The sequence below is a fragment of the Electrophorus electricus genome, chromosome 1, assembly GCF_013358815.1.
Source record: "Electrophorus electricus isolate fEleEle1 chromosome 1, fEleEle1.pri, whole genome shotgun sequence".
Classification (NCBI taxonomy): domain Eukaryota; kingdom Metazoa; phylum Chordata; class Actinopteri; order Gymnotiformes; family Gymnotidae; genus Electrophorus; species Electrophorus electricus.
Window position 1 is genome coordinate 3,570,119 of NC_049535.1, and position 12,882 is coordinate 3,583,000.

General features: G+C 52.4%; 1 protein-coding gene across 9 annotated transcripts in view; it reads right to left on the reverse strand.

Annotated features, from left to right (window-relative positions):
- Positions 1 to 12,882, reverse strand: part of myo9aa (myosin IXAa) — a 63,657-nt gene that overhangs the window by 26,777 nt on the left and 23,998 nt on the right. For 5 of the 9 annotated variants that reach the window (XM_035532176.1, XM_035532170.1, XM_035532153.1 and 2 more), the window contains exons 3-9: positions 8,146 to 8,240; positions 7,985 to 8,047; positions 7,034 to 7,133; positions 5,521 to 5,574; positions 3,545 to 3,645; positions 3,250 to 3,376; positions 1,565 to 1,654 (exon numbers count right to left, since the gene is read on the reverse strand). In XM_035532176.1, coding sequence (XP_035388069.1) covers positions 1,565 to 1,654; positions 3,250 to 3,376; positions 3,545 to 3,645; positions 5,521 to 5,574; positions 7,034 to 7,133; positions 7,985 to 8,047; positions 8,146 to 8,240 — 630 coding nt within the window. The remainder of the gene's footprint in view (positions 1 to 1,564; positions 1,655 to 3,249; positions 3,377 to 3,544; positions 3,646 to 5,520; positions 5,575 to 7,033; positions 7,134 to 7,984; positions 8,048 to 8,145; positions 8,241 to 12,882) is intronic. The other 4 variants (XM_035532149.1, XM_035532178.1, XM_035532162.1 and 1 more) reach the window with 3 other exon arrangements.

The following is a 12,882-nucleotide window of genomic DNA, read 5'->3' on the forward strand; positions in this document are numbered from 1 at the left end:
TGTGTAAACTACTGACAAACGGTTCCTGATGAGCACACCCCCACAGCTGCGCCTGTAGACAACAGCCACTACAGCAGTGATGGAGAGAGTCGAAACGAACCGACATGTTATTGTTCCATGGCGTAAAACAGAAGAGGTACAAAGCTTGCAATGCAGGAACATAGTTAAACAGATAGCAAAACTGTCTGTCCCTGGGCTGTTAGAAGCAATGATCCTAAAAAACGGATGACTGCAAGACAAATATTTTGTGAAGGGCCACCCAGAACACACTCCCGAGTGATTAGTTGCTTCAGAATTTGATGAGCAAAGAGAAGCGTCTGCGCTGGTTTTGATTAACGAGTGTTTAACAGCCTCAGTGACAGGCTCTTTGGTGGAAAATGTGCACGCACACACTATTATATATATAAAAAAATCAGCAGTAAGACACTTAGCCGTTTGTAAGCCTTTGTGTTTGGGGTGTGTATGCACGCATGTGTGTGGTCAGTGAACGTCAGCTGGAATGTCTCCGGCAGCCGTGCCTTGTGTTTGTTTTTCAAACATGCCCTAATGAAAACTGGGTTAGCGCAGAGCGTAAAGACCCCTCAGCCTGGCATTCAGCCCAGTCCCTCCTCTACGGGCCCTTGGCCAGGGGCCTCCGCCAGGGGCCCTCAGCACACCTTGCCCTGCCTGGGAGCACCTGAGAGCCTACTTATGGGGTCAGTCTCCTGCTCAAGTGGCCTGATCCCCCTGAAACCGGACACGGTGCACACAAAGGCTGGACAGAGGTCGTCCCGGCTGCCTTCCCTTCAGAGTGCTTTCCTTTGTAACTTCTCAAAGTTGTGCAACCACTTTGTAATTTCTGTCTCACTTAGACCAGGGGAAGAAAAAAAAACAAAAAACCCCCCCAAAAGTATCCCCTCCACCCCCGCCCCACCCCACCCCGCCCCAAGGGGAGCTCGGGGAATGCAACAAGTTTCAAGTAGACCTACTCAACATTTTTTTCTCTCTTTCTTTCCTACATGAAGAGATTTTGAGAAGCCCAGTGGGGAAGGTGACCGGAGGGGGTGGAGAAGTCTCCCACTGAAGCGTGCAGTTGTTCGGCACGCAGCACGGCCGTCTCGGACGCGCAGGCTGGAGCAGGGACACTGAGCATTCTGTCCGTCTGAACGCTGCCACGTTTGAACTTCGTGGCCTCTGTGTGCGCGCGTCGAGGGAATGCTGGCATTATGCAAGCACTCCGTCTCTGTGTACACTAGACGCATGCGAGACGCGTCACTGAAAGGCTCTGTTACATTACGCTGACCTATTGACCCCTGAAATGTCCATAATCATGCACCGCTTTTCAAGTTTGTGTAATAATTGCATACAGCCTAGCATTGTTATTGTTTTTATTAGCTTTTTTTGGGGCTGAGCAACAGAATATACTGGATAAACAGGCAATGACTGGTCACACCAGGCCAGACAGGGGTTTTGTTACCATAGAGTGAGAGGAGGGAGAATTAGGACCAAGATCCAAAGCTGGCGCCCGTGTCTGATGGGGCAACGCCGGCCACGACGCAGTTGGATTTCAAGTGTGCTGCCTTACCTCAGCCAGCTTGTAGGGCACGATGAGCCTCTCCCCGACGGTCACCGTCTTCCGCGTGGTCAGGGCTTCGAACAGCGTCTCCTCCTTTACCTGTAGCAGTGGAGATGAAGGGTGACCAAGTGACGCGGTTTATCTGATCGACGCACAGCGATGGCTCCTAGCAGGACTGCGCACAGGACTGAGAGGCAGTCTACTCAGAAAAAAGACCTCTCACTCAGGCAGTGCTTACATACACGCATGGAAAAGGGCCGTGAGAAGTTACACGCACCATTGGTCGTGAGAAAGATTCATTTCTTGGTATATACTTTGGGGTCTGTGATTGTGATCATAGAGCTATAAAACATCTGACAGCCCGCTGCTATGGTGGGTCCACAGTGACCAGAAAATTACCCTCATCATCTATGGCACAACGGAGCACAGCGATGCATCGATACTGTACCACACTACATGCATACGTGACAACTGTGAAACTGGATTTGTAACAGAACCCTGTGTTCATGTTCAGAGCCAAGGGCAATGTTTACAACAGAGGGCCCAAAATCAAAAGGATCAGCACAACAAAGCTACTGTTCAGCTCAGAACGTTTGACAGCTCTGGAGCGCAAGAAAACATGCTATAGACACTACAGTGTGCTTCTGGCGCAGAAGCTCACAGACTTGCAGCATCCTACAGCAGGCCACTTACACACACAATCAGAATCACTCAATGGGCCGAATAAAACATACGCCAAAAGACTCATTCTAGGCAGCATGGAGGGAAAATAAATGTGTAGTGCATGATGGTGAGAGCCAGAGGTGGACAGATGCCCTCCACTCCAATATCCTCTGCCCACCCCAAGCCCCCCCGACATCCTTAGCCATGCTGTCACAGCAGGAAGACCTGGGCTGATAAGATTTTAGGCCCGATCCCGTTCTTCCTCATGGATACGCTCCCAGGTGTTCCCTGCATCAGGGGAGATTCCAGCTTACGTTCATAAATGTACAGCACAACTCTAAATGGGGTAAATCAAGCCATGTGTGGGGAATAAAGTCAAACTACCTTGTTATATGCCGCAACGTGCACATGAAAAGAAATTCCACCATCTGCATATTTCGAGCTCAACAGTCTCTACTTTATTGCATGGACTGTATTTTATAGGGGGAAAAGGATTAAATGAAACAGAACAAACTTCCTGATGTCACACTTCTCGTCTTCTGCTTTCATTCTCCACACCCTGGAAGCCTGAAACTTTCTCCAACAGCGGTTTAGCCATCAGACGTCTGACAGCTCCGAGAACTCCGACGCCCGTCTACGGAGCGGAACCTGCCAGCCTGGCAGCGTTGGCACGGACAAACACATTTTAACGTCACGTCCCCTTCGGCGGATAGATTTACACCTGGAAATCTCCTCTGCGGAGAACGGGGGGGGCGCGCAAGCCTTCTCCAGACTAAGGAGAAGTGCCTTAGGCAAAGATGTACCAGGCTGTAAGCTCAGGGGTTTGGGCCCGGACAAAGCGGGTGAGCGGGAGAGAAGGGGAGCAGTGCGCCTCCATCCTGGGGAAGGTTGCTAACAGCAACACCTGACAGAGGCCCTGGAACACACTGTGTGTTTATTTGTGTGTGCGCTGCCAGAAAGACGATACATCGGGAAAATTTTGGAGCGTGTCTAGAGCCGGAATAGAAGGGGAAACGTGTCAGACTCTTTACCTCCAGCAGCTCGGAAACGACGGGCAGGACATCAGGATTGCAGATGTCGATGGAATCATCGCGGTACGTCTTCTTCTTATAACGGATGTTCCCTAGATGAAGGATGGCTGACAACAGAGAAAAGATCCTGCAAAGAGGAGAGGAAAAACCATACAGGTTAAAAACGCGCACACACACGCAAAAATGACATTTACCTTGTGCTCGTTCCTAAAACTAATCGGCACATGAACGAGTGAGTGTGTTCACGAGGGCTGTGTTTGCAGACCTTTGTGGAGCAGGTTGTGAATGGACTCACTGTTTGCGCGTGGCAGGCAGGAACCCCACCATCTCCATGGCCAGCTGCAGCCGTTCAAAGTCGTGCTTCAGATCCTCCCCCTCCACTGTGAAGCCATCCTGCTGGGATCAACAGTGAAGAGCACAGAGTCACTGGCAGTTAAACGCTTCTCCCAGCGCGCTCCAGCCGTGGAGCGACTCTCGTCTGGCCAGAGCGCGCGTTAACTCGACGCGGACGCCGCGTAACGGGACGGACACGTGCGGGAATGCAGAGGCCACATGGTTCTTAGGGCCAGAGCAGAGGGACACGGAGCAGTCACGGTCCCCTGGTCGCAAAACAAGGGCCCCGGTGAGAGTTCTGTCCACACAGCAGGGAAGAGGCCCGCGGGGCTTTTTACACGCATGAAAACGACAACGGGAGATGAAACCACCTCATCAGGAAGGCGAGATGCTTACTGAACCTGCAGCAGGGCAGGGCGTCGTCTGTACAAGAGCCATCAGACAGCACCAACACGACTAGTGGCTCAATGCCATGAGTTCGACGCCCTCATCTGCATCAAAGTCAAAGGTGGCAGCTTCGTCTCATCCGAGCAATTGAACAAAAGTAAGCGCAACCCCTCTGACGTGTTCAGGTCGGATGTATTAAAGATACCACGCGCACAGCCGAAGACGCAACGGCCCTGCAGTCTGCGCTAGCATCTCTTTTGGATGCAGGGCTTCTTGGAGAAGAGTGGGGGTGTTGGGCGCGAGCGAGGCAGGTGCGGGAATGTTGGCAGGGATTTGCTGGAGCTGGCAGAGCCTGCAGCTTCCTGCCTGGGAAGATGCGGACAAATTTACACGCGTGTCCTCCCTTTCATGAGGCCCCATCTTCGTCACCTAGCTTCCATGGCCAGTGCCATAATTCTAGCATTCCAGAGCAATGGAAAGGCAAATGGCGCAGAAACCGCCATCTCCACAGCCAGCGTGCACACGCCAAGCAAGTTTGCGTCGGTCCTCCCATGTTTCAGTGGAGAAAATGTACAAAGGGCCATTTCTCACGTTAAACGCCGAAATCCTTCCCAAGCAAAACGGGGTGGACGACGCGCAAAGGTGCTGGGCTTTATAGAAAGAGCACAGCTACTGCGGAACAGTTGAGGCCTGTAGACCCACGCGCTGTTGAGGCTACTGCAGTTCCGCCCGTGCCTTATGGCGCTTCATGCAGTAACGTTGCGCGCTCGCCCACGTTCAACTGAAAATTAAAAGTGAAGGGGTGGGGGGAGGGAACACTCACCTCTTCATCATCATCATCTCAAATATTCATGAGTGCAACCACACCGATATGCTACACGCTACATTCGTGCGTGTGAAATTACTGCACATGTGGCACAGACTGCACAAGAGGAGCATGAAAGCCCACCCCAGACGGGCAAACTGCCCGGTGCCCTTTTTGGGCATCGACATGAGTCCCGGGGGCACCGCACGAGGATCTCGGTGTGGCGTGCGGAAACGGGCCACTGTCTGACTGGATCAACAAGCGTACAGCTCTCCCGACGCAAATAAGAGTGTGTTTGTTCTCTGGCTTATCGGCCTCTCGTTCAATCTTGAGTGTTTGCTGCTAGACAGGGGTCATGCCCACATGAGAGGGGGTGGGACGTGGGGAACAGGGTCAGCTTAGTGAGCTGCGAGCTCTAGGTTCAGTTTAATACACAAAGGAGCACAGTGACCAAAACACAAACAGCCCAAGACGGCCCTGTGGACGGACAGTCATCTGCCGGGCAGACATACAGATCACACACACACACACACACACACACACACACACACACACAAATCACTCCCCTGCTGCGTGCACTACAAAAAAGGGGTCACAAGGAAGCCAATAGCCCATACACCATATCAGTAGTACAAACTCACACACACGTGCCCCCTACCCAAACACATATCTCTCCCCCCCCCCCCCCCCCCCCACACACACACACACACACACACACACACACCACGTACTGTTTACATACTGACCGGATCACTCTCATAGTAATTTTCCCAGTGAAGTCTCTGAGGTTTCTTTGTCATCTGGAAGTAAGGTAGAGGGGTTAGGCAACATTCCTCCTGCCGTACAATGAACACATAAGGCATGCTGTTAGCTCTGTGCGGGCAGGTTAACATTTAACATAGACGCATGCACACTACACTATAACTCACTCCAAAACATGCTCACACACGCTCACACACGCTCACACACACACACACAGGACTCAAGTAAGATTTGTAAGATTAGAATGAGTAAAGCGAAACTGACCTATTCACTAACTTGATGCCATGATTATCCTGTTGTTTAAAGCCTTATCTTTGTATTTAAAAAGGACACGAACTTAAAAAAAACTAACAGACACTCAAGTATGGTGGAGTGTGTGTGTGTGTGTGCGCGCGCATGCGTGTGTATGGAACTTTGGGTATAACTCTGCTCCTTTCGGCAGGGCCTTGGAATACAGGGGGTTAGCTGGAGCATGACTGACAACTAGCGAGAAAATGGCTTGTATTCACCTCCAAACACTTCGATGCCTCTACACCTGCTGGCACGTTTCCACAGAGGTGTAAATATCCTTTATGATCATTTTCCCCATGAAAAACCTTCGAGAGCAAAAACACTACTGCGAAACACTCGACGGGCGAAAGGTGGCTCTCACTGGCCGAAGAAGCGACGGCAGCAGAGATGGGGTGTGAACACGCGTGGTGAGTGTGAGCTGAAGTCTGTGTTCACACTGCTGAAACCAGATGGCCGGTGAAATAAGGAGGCAATGAACAAAGGAGACCCACGCCTACACTCCCACATGCACGTGCTCACAATCTGCAGTGTGCACAAGCTGATGCGCTTACAGCCAATTAAAAATGAACATATAAAATACATAAGTAACTAAAAAAAAAAAACATCACATGTACGAGTAAACAGGTTACAGCACATGGCATGCGTGTGCGTTTGAGAAGCTCCCACAGAAAAGGGAGGTGAAGCAGGGATAGAAAAGCATGCATGTTTGTGGGTGTGTTCTGGGGAGCGATAGGAGTTTAGGAAGGCGGCGCTGCTCTGCCGTTATGCTGGAGCTTTCATGTGGCCCTGCATGCCATGCTATGGGATCTAGCGGAAAGGAATGTAGAAGGGAATGCACTTCCTCTGTACAACACTCATCCCCTTCCTGTCGGCCAGCGAGAGAGAAAGTGTGCCTGGGCCTCGGGGGGCGCACACACACACACACACACACACACACACACACACACACACACACACACACACACACACACACACACACACACACACACACACACACACACACACACACACACACACACGAAAGGGGCCCTAGGAGCAGCATCTCATACGGAGCTGCATCGACCGTCCTTCGCTGCTCGGACACAGCACTGAGGACACAGTAGGGAAGAGGGTGGGGTTTTGGGGGGTGTTTTTGGTTCAGACGCGCGCTCCTCCCTGCCTGCAGGGGCAGGTAACCAGAGCTGGCCTGTGAGCTGCGAGCCCTACCTGACTGAGGTAATGGTACTCTTCTGGCTTAAGGAGATGGAAAGCCACCTTCTCCTCTTCACTCGCGCCTGCCAGCAGGTAGTAGAAGACGTGATAGTTCCTGCAGGGGAAGACCAGCTGGAGTTAGGGACACACGCGCGCATTTTCCACTGATGTAGTGTTGCGGGTTCATTAATGTCTCCCAGGAGTGCAGCATGCAAGATGTGTTGCTGGAGGTCAGAGTGCATAGAGGGGTCACAACTGAGGGGGCCCTAAACACAACAGTCTGGAGTCTGCGGTCCACAGTTCATCTCAATAACGGGTCACGCCAACACCCAAAAGTGTACACACAAGCACACGCAAGAGAAAAGACGACAGCAAAAACAGATTTGCAACAGGCAGCCCTGCCAGGCGCAGCCTTTCCTTTTCTTTTTAAATTCTATATCTAAAAGCTTTCGAAGTTTGATGAAGATGAGGGGGAGGGGACACGCCGAGTGCTGTCGCTCACACTAGGCTGAAGACCAGTGCTGAACGCTTTCTGGCCTGGGAGGCACCTACCAGCGGCGGCTCAGATGGGACGTGAACCAAAGACCCTTGTTGTCATGAAACTGAAACCTCACACTGGAAAATCATGGTCTGGTCTCGCAAATTCCTTCACCACTTCCCAGTGTCCTGGCTCGCTAAAGCCAAGGCTGGCCTTTTCTCTGACTGCATCGAGTGGCAGTTGTGTGTGCGACTGGGAGGCTGTGGTATGTCTGGCAAAGGCTGCTTAGACAGCACTATCATTCCCACACACGACCTCTAGATTTTTTTATATAAATATATATAAGTCAAGTACAGTGTTTGGTTAATACAAACTAATAAATTGCTCCTTTTGGCAGTTCACTACTGACTTATGGTTAATAAAGGGAGATAAAACAGTCAGGCATATTTAGGGACAGCCACAAGGGGGCCTGTAGAAAGCACTCCTGCCTTTCGTTGTGCTCCTGATAGACGAGTCGGGACTTCTCCAGCAGGTACTTCTCCACGTACGCGCTGCGGAGGAGAAGGGAGAAAAATCGGTCAGAGCCCCACACCCGTTCTCGCATGCTCAGAAGCCGTGAGCGCAGTGCGGGACGGCGACGCTCGCTCACCCTCGGACGGTGCCGCTCTCCTGGTAGTTGACCTGGATGAACTTGCCGAAGCGGCTCGAGTTGTTGTTGTGGGCCGTCTTCGCGTTGCCAAAGGCCTGGGAGGAAGAGAGGAGAGGAGGACACCATTATAACGGCACAGGGGAGGGGAAGCAGGGGCCGAGGCGCAGGTGCGGGGCCTTTCGTTTACAATCATAGTCCCATACAACGAGAGCAAATGGATGCACGGACAGGCTAAAGCAAAAGGGCAAGTGGTACTCCGTATGAGGATGGTATTCCCTATATCATGGGAACAGCTAACGGCATCCATCCCAGGCGGCGCTGCTGTTCTTTTCTGAAGCCGACTGCTGCACACGACAGGGCTCTGCTCACTGCAGTGAAAGGACGCACATCTCTGCATTACGCGCAGGCCGCTCAATAACTGCTGCTGGATCTTGCCGGCGAGAAATTCGAAGCGCGCACCTGAGACCATGTCCTGCCGGACTCCCTCCCAGTACTGCCCTAGATCTGGTGACCGTCCAGCAGAAGGGGGGGGGACGACTGACACTGCTGTCCGTACTGTGCAGGAGTTTAAGGGTTTTAATGCTGACTATGTTCATGCTTTGAGCATTCGCAGTCGCTTTAGTTTACACTTCTAGGCATTCTCGGAAACGGGCCTGCAGGTTAAACGAGAAACAGCAGACAGTGACTGAATATAAATGGAATACTTTCAGATGGACAGAGCACACGTGGGAGCAGCTCACGCAAGACCCTGCATAAACCTGCAGCAGCTCCACGGCAGCTAGCCAACACCTCAGCGAGCCTCCCCATCTGCGCACTTGGGGGAGGGCCGCCTGCCCCCAGACGCCCCAGCCATGGATCGATCGCATGGCCCAGCGGACCTCTTCGCCGCCAGCCGCACCTCCCCGTTTGCGCTTCCACAGTGGGTTTTGGGCAAGGCAGGAAAAGCCAGGCCGCTCGGCCCCGCCACAGCTGCTGTGCATCAGGCACTGTGGGCACAGCCAGCGACCGTGTGCCTCTCCTCCTCCCCACCATGACGCATCAGTGAGGCATCACTGACTAATCCCCTCCAGCGGTGGCTTCCAGACAAAGGTTACGTCAAGCGCAGAGATAGTTACAGATGGCCACTGGATTTAGCCTGACATAAAATATATAATTCCCTCTTTGTGGTGAATTGGAGTATCCAGAAAAACTCACAGGGATGCTACACAGTTCCCTCCCGGACATGTTAACACAGAAGCTCAGGCAACGGCACCTCCAGTGGGACGGGCCTGGCTGAGCTCGTCCACCAAAGGCCTGTTGGAGTCTGGGGCAGGTTCCATTAGTGGCTAGGTACAGGCTTCAGGCTTCTGCCACACAGCCGTCCACCAGGAGCCAGCTGAAGTCTCGGCAGGCCGTGCATCTGAAGCTTTAAGCCGGATTTGTGCCGGAGCGGGAGTTGCGGCGGATTTGATGCGTCGTGAAAGGTTCATCCTGGTCCAGAAGGAGAGAACAAGGGCGGGAAAGGGGAAAAAAAAAAAAAAAAATCACGCAGGAACAGACCACAGCAGGACGGGTTGGGGCAGGCGTGCTGGCAGGCACATGGAGCAAACTAAAATGATTAAAGCAGAAAGATAACGTTTGACTTCTCCCTGCGCCGAACACAAGGGAATGTTTAGCAAACATTTTTGGAAGAGAACCAGAGAGATTTTCTGTGGTGAGAAGAGCAGTTGAAGGACTGGCAATCACTCACAGGGGATTTTACATGATAAAATATTACAGCTTTCTCTCGATCTCTCTCTCTCTCTCTCTCTCTCTCTCACACACACTTTGCAGTGAGCATGTGCCATGTAACCTAATGAACTTTAATAGTTCTATCTCCTGGCCAGAGAACTGAGGGTGGGAGAAGAACCAGTGTGTTGACAACATATTCATCTCCACCTGCGCTGCCACGCCAGGACATCCTCATTCAAATCAGCAGCGCCAGCACTGAACAGGGCGGACCCGGAGCCGCGGCACGTGGAGGGCCATCAAGCGCAGCGCCCACAAGTGAGGAATGCTTACTCCTGTATCCCAGAAGGCCAAAACCAAGCAAAAGCCATGGAAAAAGGCCCTGGCGTCTGCAGACGGCATCTACCAGGCTCCAGAGGGCCGCTACGGCAGGTGAGGAGAAGAGCAGCATGCAGCATGGGTAGTGCACGCTACTGGCCAGTCAGCACGCCTGGAAACTTCCTCCCATCTTATGGAAGGTTTTTCTTGGACCTGTGACAAAACACATCTACCAAGTACAAAGCAGGCGAAGTTTCAGAGGCGCTGGGGCCTAAACCCTGGCTTAGTATCAACAGGAGATTATGCCAGGTATTCTAAATCAGCAAAAGTCCTTCTGGACCCGAACAGCTGGAAAGCAGCCCGGGACCAGTGGAAAAGTAGAATGTCGGGGGAGGGCACCGGGGTTCCCTGGAAGAGGACGAAGGCCCAGAGGCTAGGCAGGATCCTGGCCACAAACCACCGCCTGGATCATCTCGCCGGGCTGCTCCTGGACCTGCACTCATGAATCCGACAACCTAGAAAGCTACAGCAGAGATAGAACCCCATTCCCCCCCCCCCCCCCATTTCTGACACCGTTTTCTGGATTCCAGCAGGGGGGAGCGCAAAAGGTGATGGTTTGTTTCACTGTGATTAGCGTTCTACATATGCAACCACATAGCTCATGGTCTCTTTTCCGCTCGTTCGTCAAAATGTGCATGGTGGGCTGCGTTTTGTCTGTGTTTCTCTCGCTGGCTGACCGGACCGGTGCAGGATCGGCCCAGCAACAGCTCCGGTGCCAGCCACGCCCAGCCACGGAACAGAGCTGTGCGCAAGCAGTCCCGCCCTCCGCCCTTCTGCTGAAACCACTTGAACTGCAAGGGCATTTCCATGTGGACACCCAAACGGACAAAGCTTCATTCAGTGGATAACGAGTCACGATTTTTGCTTCACAGCCAAGTCTCGGAGCCGTTACCTATGGCAGCACAGACCAAAGCAGCTGTCTGTTTCAGAGATGCTGAAAACAGAGGGAACGTTAGAGAGCGATAGAGGAGGCGTAGACGGCTTTGCCGCACTGCAGGAACAGACTCCGGTTTCTTAGTGCGTCATGTCTGAGCATGGGACCTTTGAGGAATTGGGCAAGGATTTCAAATGAAAGTCGGGAGTTCCGAGAAGCTAAATTACAGGCTTTGCAAACTGACTAGACAAGCAAGGTGTCAGATGCATGTTTCGTTTTGTGTTCGCTTCTCGGTAATAGACCCTAAAAGACTCACCGTCATACCCGGCTGCGTGCATACGGCAGAGCCTCCCTCTGATACAAGCAGAACAGCAAATGGAAAAAGCCATTTTGAAAGCTTTGGCTCAAATAAGTGCAGAATTCAGACTAAAGAAAGGTAGTGTTTCTGTGTAGCAAACACTCAAATACCCCACAAGACAAAGCACACTGCCCCTACCACGAAAAACAGTCAACTCCTCATAAACATCTTCTGCATGTGAATAGCAGTGATAGCATAGTAAGTTTGTGAAGCCAGCTGAAACAGTGCACCGTGTTTCGCGTGCTGCAGGAGCAACGGCGAGCAGAGGGGTAGAGCTCTGGTGAAGCTGCCAGCGACAGGAAGTACCCTTTCCCCTGAAGTAGGTGATGCAATCCCGTAACTGCCCTGGTTATGTAGTTGTGGCAGCTTGTTGGGCACTTCTGGGCCGTGAGCTCGTGAGTCAGCTCTTAAGCCCAACCCGGCTTGACACATCCTTCCTGTCCCTTTTTTCATTCATTCATTCTTTCCCTCTGATGGCCTCATGCCCATTACCATGTGTACTCATCCGTTTGTATCGCTTTCCTTTTGCCCTTTTTCCTGCAGCAACGCACACACACACACACACACACACACGTACGTGACGTCTGTCTTGTATCCTGGCTGAGCTAGAAGCACCAGAGCGGAGGCCTGGGCCTCCTCTCCTGCTCCGAGGATGCACGACCCTGTCAGGCCAGCTGCTGCTTTGCTGGAGAAAACTTCAACAGCCATGGTGCGCGCACACCCACACCCACACCCTCTCTCCTGCTTTTTTTGTTTTTTAACAAGCACGCGTGTTTGTCGTGTCTGGCCCGTAACGAGTGGACATAGCCAAGCAACTCCCCGACACAAAACATCTTTCTAAGGAACACTGAACCCCATTCTACACACATCCACACCGCAGGAGGAACAGGTGTGAAACGCGTTCAACAGAGCCGTAGCACCGCACGGTGGATGTGCATGACATCTCAGACATTGCGACTGTTACGAGCAGCACAAGTTATACTGCAGGTTCTGGTCAGGTTTTGACCAAAATTAATTACTGTTAGGCTTCCCCTTTGCTCTTCTGAGCCAGCTTGACTTATAACTGTAGTGGGAAAGGGGGAGTCTCATTCCTTTCTTGCCGGGCCGACCTGCAAAGGTAAAGGAGCAGAACTGCACTTGAATCGCCATTAGCCGTCTCTGCTGCGACACTCCCATGAAGCAGTCACGTGTCCCAGCAGGGTGGGGGTTTTGGGTGAAGCTGCAGCCCTGCCGCGGGCGGCCAGGAGCGGGGGGGCGCGCGGTCGCATACGCTGTCCACGCAGCCGCCGGCCAGCAGGCAGAAAGTAAGAACGAACACAGGCTTCCTTTCTGAGGTCCTGCCAGGAAGACAGGACCCCTGTCAAACCTGCCGACTGATCTGAGGCCAGTCCATAACCGAGCAAAAAGCTCTTCCTGATCG